The following is a 19744-nucleotide window of genomic DNA, read 5'->3' on the forward strand; positions in this document are numbered from 1 at the left end:
GACCATCGACAGTACGGGCTGCATGCCGCTCCGGAGAGCTAAGCTGCTATAAACGGTGGCATAATTAGGTCAAAAGGTCAACTATCGGGGACATCATCAAAAGGAGGCGTGTGCAATAAAATGACGTCAACGTGCCATTTTGAGATTTCTTCACGTTCAACACAATAAACGGTTGACGTTGGGGGGACATCGTGCCGAGGCTAGAGCTACCATGCAGTTCTCGTCAGTCCAAACCTTCAAATATAGAAAACTACGAAATAACGAAGAAACGTATCCTTAAAAAAAGGAAACCCTCGCCCCAAATGGGTTCAGTCAGGAGAACTGACAGCATTAGTTATGACCCCCCCCCCCCGTCCACCGCCCACGATTCCTTCTCTGGCTCTGAGCTAAGACGTATAAAACTCTGAGATTTACGACATCTGGCTTCTGGGCAACTTTTCTGACACCCAGTTTCTCGCCAAGTTCAGGCCAGTTACTCTTTTAAAAAAAGGGGTCCATCAGGATTTAGCAACCTTTTTTATATAAAAAAAAAAAAAAAGGTAATAAACAATTACTTGAAAAAAAAGTTACAAAAACAAGTGCAATTTATATATATTTTAAATAAAAAGTGTTGCATTGAGGTAATTAACGGAGGACTTGTTCTCAAGTGTTCCTCGAATACCAGACTGGAAGAAGGGGAGAAGGATAACTGTTCCCCCTTTACTCCAGAGACATGTCATTAATCAAGCTCACTGCAGCCTGACGTTGCCCCGAGCAACGAGTCAGGACTTCATCCTCCTCCTGCAGAACAGCGCCCCCTTGAGGAAGCATGAGGCTCCATGGATAAAAATGTCAAACCCGCACGTCTGAGCACTTTGAAGCTTCCACTGTTTCCCTCTTTATCTCCCCCCCCCCCCCCTCAATGACCTCTGCTGTCCGGGCCTGCACTTGAGCAAGGACAGGCTGGAGCCTCTTGTTTGTTTTGCTCTTGAGTGGAGTCACTAAGGCGAGCCACAGACGGGTGAACACACACACACACACACACACACAGGAGGGGACCCTCCTCAGTGGGGCACCACGAGACTCAATGGTCTCTGCAGGTCCACCATTTGTCCTCACGCACCAAAAAGCATTGTTTAACTTCCTGTTCTCTTTCTATTATGTTGCATTCACATGGAATCAGGAGGATGGACACCTACGGGAGGGGGAAAAACTGGAGTTTATTCTGTCTTTTAAATGCAATTAATCTTGTAATGAATGAAGTACTAAAATGCGACGGCGACAGATGGACCGAACGTAACATTCAAGGTCAACGCAGCAGTTACAGGTGCAATCCAATACAGCTGTCTTTTATCAAATCACATGTTTAAGCATCGAGCTCTTTAGTTTTTCATCAAACAGCTGGAAAAACACACCTACTTTAAAAAAAATGAATTTTTAGCCTGAATATTTGGTGCATGTAAACTTGAGTCAGGGACACTCAAAAAAAGGCAAACATGGCATAAAATAACCTTCAACTATAATTACTGCAGTAAATGTAAAATACATGTTCCGAATTGGTATTTGTCATCTTTATTTATCTAAAAATACAACAACTTTTCTTTAAAAATCAAGGTCTCCAGATCCAACGTCACGGATCGAAAGCTTTTCGCTCCTGTTGTCCTCACTCAAAAGAGGCTTTGTGGGAGAAAATTCCCCATTTTTTTTTTTTTTTTTTTTAATTGCTCCCGTGTTTTGCTTTTGCGCCCACATCGGCTGACCTCTTGGGAGACGGACCGACGTTTTCTCCTCAGACAATGAACAACAAGCTAATTAAAGTGACGACAGCGTGAAGGGAAACTTCACAGTCCACCCAACTGAAAAAAAACGACAGTTTTTATTACATAAGAGTCTCTCCATCTCTTCACTTTCACCTTTCAAACCCTCTGAACCCCCGAGCACATTGAAGAACACCTTTTTAAATGAGACGTGTAGAATAAAGTGTTTTTTGGAGGAAATATCACATTAAAAGCTTCGATTTGGACAGAAATGTTTATTACACGTGATGCATTCAAGGACCGTCGTAAAAAGACGAAGAATCTGCCGATTATGTAGGGGTTTGTGTTGGGGTTTTTTTGGGAGCTTTTTCGCATGTTAAATACATTCCGTGTTTCATGACCGCTCCACGTCAGCTGGCCACAAACACACAAATATGTCAGGAATGTTTTTAGAGGCGGACGAACCTCGTCCGTCATGATTAGACGTTGTTTTTGTTTTTTTGTTGGAGCAATTATGTTGTTAATGAGTCACGGGCCACGCTGCTGCCACACTGAGGTGGTGGTGGTGTAACACGAATGTATAGCGATGCCGCTCGGCGACCCTCAGTGATCCAGAAGCTGTGGTTTGTGTTGGAGACGCTACATGATGATTTTATAGAATACGATGCATTGATGTAGATTAAACTACCCAACAGGATATACAAGTAGCCCAAACGGAAACATCTACAGCAGTAAAATATTATGCGGCTAAATTAATAGTGAGATATACAGAATTTATTTTACTTGCATTATTTCCACTGTGTGGTACTTTTACTTCAGTAAAAGGTTGATCATAACACTCCTTCCACCACTGACTCATGTGTTTATTACTCTTCTGTAAAAACACTGAATAGGGAAGGTGGGGTGGAAAAGATATGAAAGAGAAACTACAGAGGGTGCAGAGATAAGGAGTTTCCAAGGTCGCCGTAACTTTGCCAACAAGACCACACACACACACACTATCTCTCACTTTAGCCGTTTCCCAGTTAGTTTTCACTCTTTACTCCAGGTGACACACGCACACACGCGCACACACACGCACACACACAGTCCAGAGCAGCAGTATTACCAGTGGAAGTTGGGGGCGGGGGGGGGGGGGTGACACGCACACACACATTCAGCCACCAAACCACACGTGCACAACTTCTTTAAAGTCTCTTTATCTGCCTTTAAAAAGGAGCACAAAAAAAATAATAATAATGTGTGTGCTTTAATTGTTAATTGAATATTAGGATGAAGACGTCACCGTGGGTTCTGGGAAATTGAAAACAATTAGCGCTACTATATTAATAATTTAAGTTATTTTCTGGTTTCCTCTCAGATTTACCGTTCGTCATAGACGACAGTAAACTTAAAAAAAGGTTTTTGGAGCGCCAGTCGGACGAAATGTTCATATTCAAGACGTCTTGGCAAACTGTAAATGCCATTTTTTTTTCTACGAATAACATTTCATCGATCAATAGAGACGATAATCTTTAAGTTGCAGCTCAAACGTCAAAAACTAATCTTCAAAAGACTTTTTTACTTCAGTTGCGAGAACGAGATGTACACATACATACATACATACACTCAACCTATGTCCAAATCTCACTAAAAAAGTATTTTAGTCTGTAGTTCTGCGTCTGTGAGGCTCCCCAGGGGGGGGGGGGCTGCCTCAGCTGAGGACTAACTGATGACTTCCATGTCATTCTTTTCATTATTTTGGGTCTCTGCTCGCGGTCACGGAGGGTCATAGGCTACGAAAACAGTAGCGTGCCTTCATACGTATAATGCAACGCATTGTGTTGGGGTGGGGTGAGTGTGGGGGGGGGGGGGGGGGGGGGGGGCTTCCCCCAGTGGGAGTCATCCTGATGGACAATAGCTCGTAACATTCCTCTGGAAACACTGTGGCATTATAGCTGCCGGGAGGATCCCCACTTCCACCAACACCAAGGGATTAACTCCCGGTGCATTCTGGGAATTTTCACTGTCACCTTTGGGAATGATTCAGAGGGGTGTGTGTGTGTGCGCGCGCGCGTGTGCGTGCGTGCGTGTGTGTGTGTGTGTGTGTGTGTGTGTGCACTACATTTCTTTCTGCGCTGTCAAAATAATTCAGCATCACTTTTACCGCTCGAAAGAAAACTCGTGTTTCTGAGAGCTGGGAGAAAGTTTGTTGCAATGTCAACAATACATTTGGATAACTTAATCTTACTAATATATATATATATATATATATATATATATATATATATATATATATATATAAGCTTTATTTGAACTACTATGAAGCCTGACGTCACCGCCGCTCTCTAATAAACAGACGGACACACAAACCGCCCAGTAGCCGCTGTCCATGAACAAATATTGACTTGAGGGGTGACCAGTGCTCTGCTATTATTTCAGGGGTGTGTGTGTGTGTGTGTGTGTGTGTGTGTGTGGGGGGGGGGGTTGGTGGCAGATGTCACAGAATATGCAAAACAACGACACGAGAGGGGAAGTGACGGGGAGCTGTGTCAACAAGGAGCAGCGAGATAATAAAAGATGGTGCACGGAAACATTAACGTCCTCCAAATATGAGCTCATTGGGAAAAGTGATCCTCTGCAACTCCAAAATATTGAATTCATTCTTTAATTCTGCAGGTTTCAGTTGGAGACACCAACACTTTTAACCCCTCTGTTTATTTTTGTAAAGACGACATTTATACGTTTTTTGTACCCAATCTGATATTTCATCTGTAATAAATTCAATACAATGTTATTTTGGGGATCCGTTCTAGTATCTCTTCTGTAAAATATAACGCAACCTCGTTTCCTGACTAAATGTTAAACACAGCAGAGTTATTTATAAAAAAAAAAAAAAGAAAAAAAAAGAAGATGAAGCATCGTCTCCGCTTTGAATAAACAAAACAGGCCGACTTTCTCTCGGCTGTTAAACTGGTACAACGCGATTCAACGTGCGGCGGACTATTTTACAGTCGGCCATACATTTAAAAAAAAAAAAGACACGTGACTGGCGGACTCAGGAGAGTCAATCATGTCTTTATGGGACCTCGTTAGAGCAAACGGTTCACATTGGGGCGGGTTTATTAAATTTGGGGTTCAAAACAGATTAAATAGCGGAAATGACCTGAAAACAGAAATCCTAATAACTAATAACTGGAGAAAGCAGCTCCAACTTGTCCAGGGTCGTTGTGATGAAGCTAAAAACTTTACATTGATGGGAAACTATTATTAAAATTAATCCTCGTCTCGGGTGCACCGGATGCCCAATTCGAAAGACGCCTGGCGACCTTTCCGCTCTGCACGGCCTCCGACGAGGAACACGGGATAGGTCGGTGAACCTGTGGACGGCGTCGCCATGGTGATCTGCCCCCCCCCCCCCACCCCCCCTCACTTTGTGGAAACTGAAACCTGAGCGAGGGTGCAGGGCCATTGTCAAAGACGACTTCACCGCGGCGCCGAGGACTAAAACACGCCTGTGTGTGTTTTCTCACTATAAGTAAAAGAGTGGGATGCCTCCTATATTAAAAAGGCTCCCCGTGTGCTGCTGCTGCCTTCATGTGCGCGGGATAAGATCAAATGGTGTCACCAGAGAGTCAATCTCCTCTGTAAACAAAAGGCCCGCTGACCGCAAGAGGAAATCATTTACTGACGCAGTCTAACAGTTTACTGAGAAACGCCCGACCTCCTTCTGTCGGGAAGACGTTTATACACCAAATTAAAAATTTTTTAAAAAAAGGGCCAGAGGCAGGTTTCTAGGAGAGACCTTTAGAAACCGCTTACGATTTTATTTTTTAAAAAAAGGACCACTTGAAAGGGTGTCTTCTTCACCCGAGAAAAGGAGCACTCTGACCGTCTGATGTCTTCATTCATAAAACGGTGCATTTCATAGTGAACGGACGAAAGAAGTTAGGGTTGATGTCATGGCAACCACCCGTGTTGAAGCCGCCTCCAGACGAAGACGTAGACCTTCTACTCCGGTCGGCAGTGAATCTGACCACCCGGAGAGGAAAACCTTTCGGTCTTCATCTGGGTTCGCCAATTTTTAGGGATGGGGGGGCGTGCGTGCGTGCGTGTGTGTGTGTGTGTGGGGGGGGGGGGGTGTGGGGGGGGGGGGGGGCACACCGGAGGCCCCACAACACTTTGTTCGTCCAACTTTAAAAATTATGTTCATTGCCGGTTGGAGCTTGGATCTTGTTTGGATCACAGATACAACGCGGTATCATCTAGTGGACTTTTATAAATGTATTAATAGTTTATGCAATAAAAGATCGTGTAACAGATACAATGTTGCCAGAAAATATGTCAACACAACGCTTCTAGTCGGTTTACTTCTTGCGTGACCACCAGGTAACCGGGCGTCTCTCAGGCCTCCCGACACCTTTAGTTTGCTTCATTTGGTTCGGACCAAGGGGACAGAAACGTTGGACCTTCATACAAGCCGACCTAGAGGCGTGAACATGAAGATATATCCACGGTTATTATTCATGAAGCGTGGTCGAATTGCAACTGGGGACTAAAATAGAAATCGCGCGTCATTTCATTGACACCAAACGGGTAGAAACGGGATGAAAAAGGAGGCATCTTGTGGTTTATGAGTCTATGGTTCAGCTTTGGAACTCATATTTTAAAAGTCACATCCATCATAAAAATAATACGATTGTGTCCATTTTGCATTCACGCCACAAACGAATAAACAAAAACATAGTCCCGCTTGGAGAGCGAGGCCTTTGTGTCAGAAACGGAGCAAAACAAGTCATTTCTTGTTCTAAAAAAAAAAAAGGCCGCAACATTTTTCATTTGTATAAAAACACGGAGCTCCAACCGGCCTGGAGGTTAGAATGACTGGATCTTCACTGGGAATGTGTTGAGCAGCAGCTGGAGACACAACAGGCACCCCTCAAAAAGACCCTCGAACCAGTTCACTCAAAAAACAAAAGTTTCGGGGTCGTTCCATTTAACAAACTAGCACGAGTAAAACATCCTGCAGAACACAAAAAGACGTGCGTGCTCATAATTTTATGAAAGAAGTAATAAATGCCTTCCTGTGTTCCCTTGAAGTGTATCTCCTGCACGGGAGATAAGGGTTCAATATAGTAGTGTCATATATTACGCAAATAAAAAAAAATTAAAATACCGTGTAACCCGCCGACGCTGGCAAAAAAAAAAAAAAAAAAAAAGGTGCAGCTCTCACAACAAAAGACGGCCACAGAAATCAATGCAACTGTTGTCACAACTTGCACTCACCTCCCTCGCGTCCTCGAAAAGTCTCGAAAAGTTATTGTGCGGGTGCATTTCCCCTTCAGCTAAAACCCAACAGCTCCCAGTACAACCAGAGAGAGAGAGAGAGAGGGGACAACATCCCAGAGGGATTAACACCGTGACGTCACCCGACGCCGTCTGACACGGCAGAGGACGAGCCAATCACAACACGGCCTCTCACACACACACACACACACACACACACACAGTAACCCGACAACACCAGCCGGAGAGGGAGACTGTAACACGAGCAGCCCGGTGGCCGGCGGGCCGAGGCTCTGGGCTTCTCGGCCGTAAACAGTGCATCCCGAGCAGGAGACAAACCCGACAGCTCAGAGGATAATGGAGGTGTGGAAGAACTGGTGGGGGGAGGGGGGTAAAAGTACCCCATTAAAAAAAACTAAAAAACACTCCACACCATCTACCTTTTAAGAATGAAACAAACCTCCCTCAGGGCTCAAGTGCAGTTTGATTCACACATCAAGAAACATAAATATCAGAATGTTAAGATGAGGTGTGAAGCTAACGAAGTGAGACAAATACCATTTGTTTACCCTCCCGTCATACTATATAAATTACAGGTATTCACCGTGATATGAATGCAAACTGTCTGTGCCTACTGTTCTCTGTGAAGAAGTCACTTTTTTAGCCCAAAAAGGAGGATATTCGGGTTTTAAGTGGAGCAACAGCGTCTACTCCCATCAAAGAAACCCTTAATTAAAGCCTCCGCACATCCTCCTATAAACCGTCACATCGTTTCACAAAACGGAATAAGCGTACATTTTGTAAGAGAGGCCAACGCCGAGTGTCGAGTTCTCCAGACTTACTTCTGGAGGAATGCTTCAATTTGACAGACAAAGTCTGAGCACGCCTGCATAGCTGAGGGATTATCACAGTATCAGTTGAGCCCTGGATTCCCTTTGCACCTGCAGCGTCCTGCTTAACGTCTAAAAAAGAAAGAAAAAATAAGGCGGGATTTTTCACTCCCTCCATATGTATATATTTTTTTTACCCATTCACAAGTAGTTCTGGAGGGATAAAGACAAGCAACACCTCCCTCTGACTTATGAGCGTGGAAGTTTTTGCAAATACAAATTGCTGATCTCCAGCATTTCTGCAGCACTTTGAGACGGAAAAAGAGAAAAGCTGCACGCAATAAAAAAAAGGCGCACGCAACTCCCATCACCCGGTACAAAATGCACAATTTCTGCACCGGAAGAATTCACTTTAAAAAAAAAAATGGATGAAAAAGGCCGTTCGGCGAACATATTTCTCTAATATTGCCAAAGCAACCGTCTGCATGTTTAATCCTCGATCTACACGTACGACACGCGGCATTTGTCGTCATGAAGAAATGGTGCAAATGGCTTTTTATGTTTTAAAAAAAAACAACAACGGAGGTGTTTTATAGGCGTTTGTCGTCTCTAAAATCGGGTTCCTGGCGCGTCATCTCGATGACAAGAAGGTCGACAGTAAGAAAACAAAATGTGTGTAAATGGCTGTCGTTGCACATCCTGCTGGCAGATATTAATGACGTTTTACAGAGTCTATTTTGAACATATTTTTTTCCTTTAAATTCGTAGGGTTTGTGCTTGCATGCATGTTTTTTTTGTTTTTTTGCAGACTGGAAAATATTAAGACCACAGCAACTCTCTCAAAACTGGATTCGTAGTATTGAAGAAAAAAAAAAAAAAAAAGAGCGCTGCACCACCTGGACCAGAAGCTCCCATTCTACTCTCACCTGAAAACAACCTATTGGCCAATAAACCACCAACAGCAGAAACCTTTTAGTTTAGCTTCTTTCAGCGTTGAAGAGAAGGAAAGTGAAAACGGGGCCCTGTTGTCCGTGCAGCGCCGGGCTAGGTAGGTGAACAACAACAACAGCAACAACAGAGCGGTTTGGGGCTCCTCTCCTCCCATTGTGGTCCCACGTCAAAACAATCATTCAGAGCAAGCCTCGTCAAGCCACGTGCCTCTTCTTCCCCTTCGAGGCGTCCTCGCAGTGTGCAATTAATTCAATTTGCAGGATCAGCACATTAGCTTTGGGGAGAGAGAGATCGCGAAAGAGTAAAAAAGTACAAGCAAGACTGACATGGATCCTCTTTCATAGAAGATCTGTCCAACAACAACAACATGTTTAACGTTGGGGAAACAAACGGAGCAGAGAGACGAGGAAAAAAAAAAAAACTCATTTAAACTCAATTAATTTGCAAAATGGCAAATGTCAATTATCCCGACGGATGGTCTCTGATCCAAAGAGCGCATGCTGACAGAGAGGAGGCCCCCGAATGAAAGAAAGGGGATTAACATACCAGGAAACAAAACATCTTTGTGAAACACACTTCAAGGTTTAGCCGGGGTTAATCTCCACAGCTCCAAAGAAATACCTTCAGCGCGACAATTTCCCTCCGACAGAACACACACACACACACACACACACACACACACACACACACACACACACACACACACACACACACACACACACACACACACACACACACACACACACACACACACACACACACACACACACACACACACACACACACACACACACACACACACACACACACACACACACACACACACACACACACACACACACACACACACACACACACACACACACACACACACACACACACACACACACACACACACACACACACACACACACACACACACACACACACACACACACACACACACACACACACACACACACACACACACACACACACACACACACACACACACACACACACACACACACACACACACACACACACACACACACACACACACACACACACACACACACACACACACACACACACACACACACACACACACACACACACACACACACACACACACACACACACACACACACACACACACACACACACACACACACACACACACACACACACACACACACACACACACACACACACACACACACACACACACACACACACACACACACACACACACACACACACACACACACACACACACACACACACACACACACACACACACACACACACACACACACAAAGTTGAAGCACGCAGGAGCCAATCCTCCAGAACAGTGAGTTGGAAACCTACCCATGGCACACCGGGGGACCCGTTTAGACAATAATATTGTGATACTTTAGTGTTTCCTGCGCACCGGCATATTAAAAAAAAAAAAAAAAAAAAAGGAAAGTTTGCAAGACCTTCAATTAACTCGCCGACGGTGATTAAAAAGGCAGAAGAGGTTATCAGGGTCTGGCATCAGCAGGACGACAACTTCCTCTCATCGAGCCCCCGGGGGGGGGGGGGGGGGGGGGGGGGGGGGGGGGGCTTTAACGAGCCAAAAGGGAAAGTAGGATTCTTTAAAAAAAAAGAGGAACACTTAACAGTCATAATGTTACTACCTACGGTAACTTTAAAAGAAGGATCATACTTTAAGTCGATGTGAAGAAAGAACTTTGCAAATGTTTTCATCATTTTTAACCTGAAGGCGGCACCAGAAACTGTCATATTATTTACCTGAATGAGTCAGATGAGTAGATTGAGACCGAATATGCCAAATATGATGCTACGGCCACTAGCCAGCTAACTTAGCTTAGCATAGAGAATAGAAACGGGGGGGGGGGGGGGGGGGGGTGAACTGCTAGCCGGGTTCTGTGCAACGGTAACACGATCCACAAATTAACACATTGCATTGCTATTTAAAAAAATAATAATAATAAATCTTCACAAAAACATGCAGTTTAAAAATGACCAAATCAACAGTTTTAAAGCGTTATGCGACACATTGTTATTTCTTTACCAGCAACTTCTCGTCTCTGCTGATCATTTAAAAAGACAACAACTTTGCTGTAAACTTCTAAATCTGACCTTCACAGAAATATTACAACCTTCAACTTTAAAAAGCTACCGATAACACAAACGTCTCAGAAATCCAGCTCCCCGACTCCCGTTTAAACCTCTAAACTCCCGAAAAAAAGAAAAAGAGATTTTCAAACAAGCTCTGCACGGAGCTTTGATCACACCAATAACGACTTCCTAGCAGATTTGCAAACAATGCGGGGTTGTGGCCTGGCAGCTGCCCCCGGGAAATCTTTTAGGAGGATTCCCTGGAGGCTCGACTTTTCTTCTTTGCCTTTGTTTGTATTAGTCCTCCATGTAAAATGTGCTGCGTTGGCATTGTTGTTTTAGATCTTACAGGTTCATGCCTCGAGGCTACTTACGGGATTTATAATCTTGTACATCTCACTAAACCCATTTAGCGCTCATCAAATATGCACCATTTTTATTTTTTCTCAGTGAGGTTTTGGTTTTTTGCATGGGGAGCTCAAATTGTTTCGTTCGAGTGGATCTACAAAGTAGGTTTGATCTTGTAATAACAGGGCAGTGCCCGAGGCTCAAGTCGGTCTTCATCCACCACTTAGAGCTCTCAACAGCTGGAACAACTCCCTTCACCTCCACACCAGTAAGAGTGGAGCGCCTCAAGTTAAAGCAGCCCCAAAAAAATAAGACTATTCTAACAAATGGGACAGAAGCACAGATGTTCGACCGAGACTGAGGACACCACACACACCGCGGTCGGTACTCCACCAAAGAACTGTACAGCTGCAAGACAAGCAAGGCCGGATTTTGACTTGCAACCCGCTCAGACGGAGCAGCGGGGTGGAAGTCAGTTTCTCCAAAAACAAACACTGGAGGGACGGGAGTCATAATCTCAGGGGAGGTGGAGGTTGGGGGTGACACGTCCGAGCGGAGGAGGCCGCAGCTTTGATCGCGTGGACAGGAGGGTCGTCTCACTGAGGTGTTAACTGAGAGACCTCGGCCATATGTCCACAGAAAAGCCCCCCCCACCCCTGATGATGCAGACACTCCAGAGTGCACCGCTAAGCCCCGATGTACCAACCGACGCCAGGCTGTGCTTCCACCCGACCCGCTTAGGCGTTAATGGGGGGTGGTGGTGGTGGTGGTGGGAGGCCGTGGAATGCTCCGGGGCGCTGCTGCTGGAGGACACGCACAATGTACAGATTTAACACTAAGCTCGGTTACAAGCGCCAACGGGCTCAGTCGAACGTCAGGGAAATGAGGGAAGAGGCGCACAAAACATCCACGAGATGCATTCAAGCCAACAGATGAGCATTGATTTAGAAGGTTATCGTGTTAAAATACTCTACTTGAGAGGACGTTGGACGCAATTTTAGTCGTACAATTAAACGTTGACGGATGCACGCGTCATTGCTTTTAAACCAGATAGATGAAGCCAGAAACGGAACACAAAAGAATTTAATTGAAACCGAAGTCACACAGCTCATATTCTTCTCTTTTGACGTATCAATTCGGTGCTTTAAAAGTGGGGATGAAACCTCTGAGCCCTGCAGAAGAAGAAGACGACGAGCCCCCCCCCCCCCCCAGCTCAACAGGGACCACAACCCAGGTCTACATCCTCACCAAAACGCTTCAGCAGAGCTTTCATCAAAAAACAAAAAAAATGTCAAAGTCACTTTCAATGGACACCAAAGAGATGATTATTTGAGGTGAGGGTGTTTTTTTTTTTTGGGCTTGCAAATCTGTGGTGAAACCGGATTTAAGCTGTTAAATGCGTGGCATGGCTGAGTCAGCATAGGGGGTCACATAATGGGGAAGGGATTACCTAAAAAAAAAATCCAAGGAGAGGTGGGCGAGTGTGTAACATGTTTTTTTTCCCCTCAACATCCCATAAGACACCATTGAATGAATAAACAAGAGCTCAAAGTTCAACCCCCCCCCCCTCAAACATTGCAGCTTTTGTGAGATACTTCCATGTGACACCTGTCTGGTGGGAACAAGATGTGTTGAATTTGGGCAGTGAAATAAAACAATACAAATATAAAAAAAAATCCCCTGCAGATTACCACAACGAGCACGAGCAGCAACAACAACCCCCCCCCCCCCACATCCCATCCCATATGACTTTAAACATAATCCTGCTTAACCAGCAGCGCTTCATGGGATTTGTCTGGTCTGCTCGCTGCGGGACCACCTGACCCGCAACATGCGTGGAAAGACACACGGAGCTCAGCGAAGTTTCCAACACAAAAAAAAAGCCACGTGCACATCAAAAAGCTTTAAATACTATATTTTTTTTAATTTATTTTTTTTAAAAGGGACGATGAAGTTGACACACATTAAGCTGCAAAAAAAAAATTTTTTTTTAAAAAAAGCGTTTCAACTCACCCGAAGCAAAGTGTCCCCTCAAACAGTTTTTTCTTTTTTTTCCGGGGGACTTGAATGCAACTCGGACCGCTTCTTTTGTGAGTTTTTAAAGTTGCACCGGAGGGTAAAACTCGTCCCGGTTGAGGTAGAACAATAAACCCCGCACGTCAGCACCGCCCGCCCGGTTCTTTACTTTCAGCCACGTCCCGTCTGCAACCACCACCACCGCCGCCGCCGCCGCCCAGCAGCCTCTTTGTACTCGTCCGCCGCGAGCAGCAGCGAGTCGTTGGATCCCGCCGCGGTCATGCGCAGTCGGTTGCCCCCGTCGAGGGGAGAAAAAAAAAAGTCTAAGTCCGCCCCGGCGCTATGACTGTCAGGTGTGTGTGAAAGCTTACCTGTAACGGCTAGCCTACTTTTTAATGGACGCTGCTGAACAACCAGAATATTTACTCTGTATCCTTCCTGCTGGAAAAGTTGACTTTTACGAGAGTTTATCTTCGGTTTAATAATGCCGTTAACTTGGGAGAAATCTTAAGCTACAGGTGACGCTAGCCTTCCGCGCAACAATATAGTTCTCGGAACGTCCAACGGGCAGTTTTTTAAAACATTTTTTTATCGTTTGGCGCATTGATATGAACGTTTTTCTTTAATTGTCTCCTGCGTCACAGAAAGTGCGAGTGAAGCTTTTATGTTTTATGAGATGTAAACAATGCATAATATTGTCATACGACACATTTGTGACTCTATATGGTGATTATTTTAGAAGATGAGTGGACATTATGGGATGCCGCACGGAGCAAGACGAGGTCCACTGACCAAGACCGCCATCTTGTGGCGGTTGGTTTTAAAAGCATTTAAAAGGAAAAATATGTTTCCACTCTTCTTGTGTAACGTTATTAACTGAATTTACCTTTTTGAGGTATTTGTACCTGAGTATTTTACTTTTATGGTAGCCTAATTCAAAGTATAACGTTTATTGTGGCCTACTTATTTCCTCAGTGTCAGTATCTTAAATTACTTTACATATTGAGATTAATAATACAAAATATATATACAACTAATACATTACGATGTATTATAGATTAAAAGACTTTAGCTATCTAGCAGTATATACAATTATTAAAATAAGCTCCACCTTCACCAGCTGCAGCATTAAACTGATAAACATATTAATGCATCAATAAGGAAAATATATTAATATATATTCTAAAATAGGACACTGCACAATGAGCACTTTAGGTACATTTAGCTGATACTACTTTTACTTTAGTTAAGTTTTGAATGCATTGCTTTTTAGGAAACAATAGTTCTACTCCGTAATATTCTTCTGAGTACTTCTTCCACCACTGTGAACACGCTAATATTTAAAAGTTCATGATAAAATAAAATATAGAAAGAAATCTATTTGACCGGTTTTGGAAATCAAATGGACAATGCAAAGGAGGCTTTGTTTATTTATACTTTGTTTATTTTCATTGACTTTCCACTAACTCGAAAGGCTTTATTGTGTTGAAAAGTGAGTACAAATCAATGGCGACCAAGTACATAAACACATAAACAACTCAAGAAATTATACAAAGTAAGATGGGGGGGGGGGAAACAAAGGGGTCCAGCAAAATGTATATGTGTTTGTATATATATATAATATGTAAATTATATATGAATATTTGTAGATGTACAGTAAATTTAGGTGTGTATATACTGGACCCCCTGCATTTTGCCTACAGAGCCAACAGGTCTGTTGACGACGCCATCAACATGGCCCTCCACTACATCCTCCAGCATCTGGACTCCCCCAGGAACCTACGCCAGGATCCTGTTTGTGGACTTCAGCTCTGCCTTCAATACTATCATCCCGTCTCTGCTGCATGAAAAGCTCTCCCAGCTGCACGTGCCCGACTCCACCTGCAAGTGGATCTCAGACTTCCTGTCTGACAGGAAGCAGCACGAGAGGCTGGGAAAGCACATCTCATCCACTCGGACCATCAGCACCGGATTTCCCCCCCCCCCCCCCAAGGCTGCGTTCTTTTCCCTGTGCTCTTCTACCTGTACGCCAACAGCTGCACCTCCAGTCACCAGTCCGTCAAGCTCCTGAAGTTTGCGGATGACATCACCCTCATTGGTCTCATCTTTGGTGGGGATGAGTCCGCCTACAGGTGGGAGACTGACCACCTGGTGACCTGGTGCAGCCAGAACAACCTGGTGCTCAACGCCCTAAAGAGAGTGGAGACGGTTGTGGACTTCAGGAAGAACGCAGCCCCCACCTATTAAAAGTTTCTGATATATATATATATATATATATATATATATATATATATATATATATATATATATATATATATATGTGTGTGTGCGTATATATATATATATATATATATATATATATATATACACACATATATATAAGTATACAAATACATCTATAAAAAAACATGTTAAACGCAGAAGCAACTCAATCTGCTTTAAGAAAAGCATCAGAATGTCATTTAAAAATAACAATAAAAAAACACCAACAATCATCTGAAAGCTGAAAAGCGAATCTGTTTCAAAGCAAGAATAATGTGAATGCATGCTATCAGAAGAAGAAGAAGAAGAAGAAGAAGAAGAAGAAGAAGAAGAAGAAGAAGAAGAAGAAGAAGAAGAAGAAGAAGAAAGGAGGAAGAAGGAAGAAGGAACTAGAAACTGTTCCTGCACACCATCACACCTGCAGAAAAGCCTGGTCCCTCCATTGGTGACTATCATTTCATCACCGCTCACTTTGTACAAAGCGGGTAGTGTTTCCAGCGGGGCCACGCCTCCTCTCACTCACTCACACACACACACACACACGCACGCACGCGCACAGTTCCGTGTTGCAGAGCCCTTAAAGTCCCGCAGCCTTTTCCTCCCACCCTCCACTCTCTCTCGCTCTCTCTCGCCATGTCCGACCAAGGAGCCTTCGACACCAACGTGGTCACCATGACCCGGTTCGTCATGGAGGAGGGCCGGAAGGCGAGGGGCACCGGGGAGCTCACGACGCTGCTCAACTCGCTGTGCACGGCGGTGAAGGCCATCTCCAGCGCCGTGCGCAAAGCCGGGATCGCGCACCTGTGAGTAGAAGATATTACTTTCATTGTTGTTGTTGTTGTTGTTGTTGTTCTTGGTGTAAAGTAATGCAGTTGTTTTGCGGGCTCGCGCATCCACGTTGGCACAAAACTGAGCAGGAGATTCAGGTTTCTCCGCGTAGCCAATCAGGAAGCGCGGATCTGAAAAGCACCACGCCCACTTAAAAAAAAAAGGTTTTATTTCTTTCATTCATTTCAATAAAAACTCATATTTAGTGTTAGTTACCTTTAAGGAATAAGTGTATTTGTGCCCCACCACCGTTTTATTTCCTTCTTTTGCCTTTATTTTTTAAATGTAAATTTGCATTTGTGCATATTATTATTATTATTATTATTATTATTATTATTATTATTATTATTATAGCATTACTATGTGCTGTGTTAGTCCCCTTTAACTCTAATTTTTCTGATGCCATCTTACAGTATCTACAAAAAAAATAGTCTTATTCTATTATTTGTTGCATTGTGTTGCGTGAGCAGAATTATTATTAACTTTTGTGGCCGATTTCTGATTTAGACTCGATCGCCGACTAAGAGTTTGGAAATGCAGCGTCGTGCGTCGCTTCCTTCCTCTTAGCTGGAGACTTTAGTTATGATTTCATAAAAGTAAGAAAAAACACATCTCAGAACGAAGCTCTGGAGCCGTTTTCTTTAAATAACCTTTTTTTGTCGATCAACGCACGAGGAAACTGTGTAAACTTCTCCACTCATCTGGTTGTGTGTTCGCAGACTCTCACTTTTTTTGGGTGTTTTTTCTCTCCTCAGTTACGGCATCGCCGGCAGCACCAACGTGACGGGCGACCAGGTGAAGAAGCTGGACATCCTGTCCAACGACCTGATCATCAACATGATCAAGTCGTCGTTCACCTCCTGCGTTCTGGTGTCCGAGGAGAACGAGAAGGCCATCGTCATCGAGCCGGAAACCAGGGTGAGAGTCTGGTGGAGAAAAGAGCAGATTTTAGACGTTGGAACAGAATTGAGGGGGGGGGTTATTCTGCTGATCCTGGAGCTGTTTTGAGCCTCCTCTGGAACCCCTGACCTACCGACAACAACAAAAACAGGATCATCCAGTTTTCTAAGTGTTTTGCAGGATCGTTTCCTTGTGGGATCTTTATTTCTTGTAACCGGTTTCAGTAAAACGTGTTTCAGTTCCTGTCAGATTACTTCAGGCCCGCCCCACCCCCGGATGACCACACGCACATTCCTGCCACTGGTTTTCACACAATTCCACTAATGCGCCAACAAAAGGCCGGCAAAAAGACCCACCAGCTGGTACATGCGAATGGAAAACAATGCAGGATTCCCCCCCCCCCCCCCCACCCCCCCCCACCCCCCAGTGCATTCAGCACGTACATCCACACGACCTCTAGATGCACACGAGGCGTTAACTTTGCCTTGTTTTCACACACTTGTTCTCTCTCTCTCTCTATCTCTCTCTCTCTCTCTTTCTCTCTCTCTCTCGCAGGGCAAATACATCGTGTGCTTTGACCCCCTGGACGGCTCCTCCAACATCGACTGTCTCGTCTCCATCGGAACCATCTTCGCCATCTACAAGAAGGTACGAGCGCAGGTTTTGAAGTCACGTGTGTCTCCGTCCTTGAACCCGTCTTTTTTAATTAAATAACAAATGAAGGATGACATTTGTCACCTCAGGACACGGACGACGAGCCGTGCGAGCAGGACGCCCTGAAGCCCGGCCGCTCCCTCGTGGCGGCCGGCTACGCCCTCTACGGCAGCGCCACCATGATGGTGATCTCCACCGGTCAGGGAGTCAACGGCTTCATGCTCGACCCGGTCGGTATCCGCTCGGGAGAGATTTCATTGTGAAGGAGCGTTAAGGTGCATATAAAATATAATATCTCGCAAGCGTATTGATGCTTTTTTGCTCGTCAGGCGATCGGCGAGTTCATCCTGGTGGATCGGGACGTGAGGATCAAGAAGCGGGGCAAGATCTACAGCTTGAACGAAGGTTACGCCATGCACTTTGACCCCGCCGTCACGGAGTACCTGCAGAAGAAGAAGTTCCCTCAGGTAACACTGATGTGTGTGTGTGTGTGCAGCTCTTTTTTTTAAGTTGCTTATTAATTAATGTAACATTTTCCAATGGGCGCAGGACGGCACGGAGCCGTACGCCGCCCGCTACATCGGCTCCATGGTGGCAGACGTCCACCGAACGCTGATGTACGGGGGCATCTTTTTATACCCGGGAAATGTGAAGAGCCCCCAAGGAAAGGTGAAGTCCGCTGCTCACACACACACACACACACACACACACACACACTCACATCAATCTAGTTTTTAAGGACCTAAAATACATACTCCGATATCTCAAAAAAGGGCCACCTTGAAACGTAGTGAATGGGACAATAGTATAAGTTTAAGACACAAGCCTTCATTGTGACATATTTAAGATATCCTCAACCTGTAGTTTACATACGTGAATAAGCTTAAAGGAGGAAGCTGAAAAAAGACTATGTGAATAAACTACAGTGCCCATGTTCATGAATAAATTAATCTACGGCACGGAGGAAGAAGAAGCTTTATGGATAACTTCATGGTTGCTTTTGGTGTCAGTGTGATTTCAGTGTCGTTTGCAACGTGAGAGCAAAAAAGTGTCACAATGTCGTTGGTTCACTCTCCACATCCTTCCAGTGACGCAAAGAATGAGCAAAGCACGATGTTGTCACGTTTAAAAAAGTTCCAAATTCTCTAAAAAGTTCCAAACGACAAAAGAAATTACTCAAAAAGTTTCCGATTTTTTTCGGCAGATTGTTTTTACGGTTTAAATACGTAAAAGTTGCCTCTCCCTATTTCTTTTGTCTTTTTTTTTTAAACGATCATTTCACAATTTTTCAAGCAATACTCGTGTGTCCACATGAACGTTGAAACAGTTTTTTTTCTGTCTGTAATCATTTTGTCATTTGTAAAAGTGTCCGTTGATGGCGAAGGAAAAAAACTGTTTCAGTGCTAAAGAAACTGTGACAATTATTTAACTGTTGGTACTTGTATTGTGATTTTAAAAAGTGTAATAACCACAATAAAAGAAGGAGAGACAGTCGTATTAAAAAAAAAAGGGCGAAACCATCCATTCCTTTCGTAAGAGATGGACACGAGGCTCTAGAAACTGAACGCCCCCCTCCTCTTCCTCCCCAAGCTGCGGCTGCTGTACGAAGGCAACCCCATGGCCTTCATCATGGAGCAGGCGGGCGGCATGGCCTCCACCGGCCTGGAGCCCCTTCTGGACATCCGGCCCGACAGCATCCACCAGCGGGCTCCCGTGGCCATGGGCTCCACCGAGGACGTCCTGGAGTACGTCGCCATCTGCCAGAAACACGCCGGGAAGTGAGGGGAATACCCGGGGAAAGCTAGATGGAGATGGATCCTGATCGGAGTTTATGGGGGTGAGGGTTT

At 44.5% G+C, this 19744-nt stretch overlaps 2 protein-coding genes across 2 annotated transcripts in view; one reads left to right on the forward strand and one right to left on the reverse strand.

The window, feature by feature from the left end:
* Nucleotides 1–13520, reverse strand: part of kank1a (KN motif and ankyrin repeat domains 1a) — a 35131-nt gene extending 21611 nt beyond the window's left edge. Inside the window, exon 1 of the mRNA XM_034541333.1 lies at nt 13251–13520. The gene's annotated coding sequence lies outside the window, so the exon portion shown is untranslated. The remainder of the gene's footprint in view (nt 1–13250) is intronic.
* A 2487-nt stretch (nt 13521–16007) lies between these two features.
* LOC117735801 (fructose-1,6-bisphosphatase 1-like) overlaps nt 16008–19744 on the forward strand; it is a 3985-nt gene continuing 248 nt past the window's right edge. The window contains exons 1-7 of the mRNA XM_034540669.1: nt 16008–16318; nt 17099–17261; nt 17799–17891; nt 17987–18127; nt 18227–18364; nt 18447–18566; nt 19488–19744. The exon at nt 19488–19744 is cut by the window's right edge and continues 248 nt beyond it. Of these exons, the coding sequence (XP_034396560.1) occupies nt 16149–16318; nt 17099–17261; nt 17799–17891; nt 17987–18127; nt 18227–18364; nt 18447–18566; nt 19488–19679 (1017 nt within the window). The 5' untranslated portion in view covers nt 16008–16148 and the 3' untranslated portion in view covers nt 19680–19744. The remainder of the gene's footprint in view (nt 16319–17098; nt 17262–17798; nt 17892–17986; nt 18128–18226; nt 18365–18446; nt 18567–19487) is intronic.

Source organism: Cyclopterus lumpus, chromosome 9, assembly GCF_009769545.1.
Source record: "Cyclopterus lumpus isolate fCycLum1 chromosome 9, fCycLum1.pri, whole genome shotgun sequence".
Taxonomy (NCBI): Eukaryota; Metazoa; Chordata; class Actinopteri; order Perciformes; family Cyclopteridae; genus Cyclopterus; species Cyclopterus lumpus.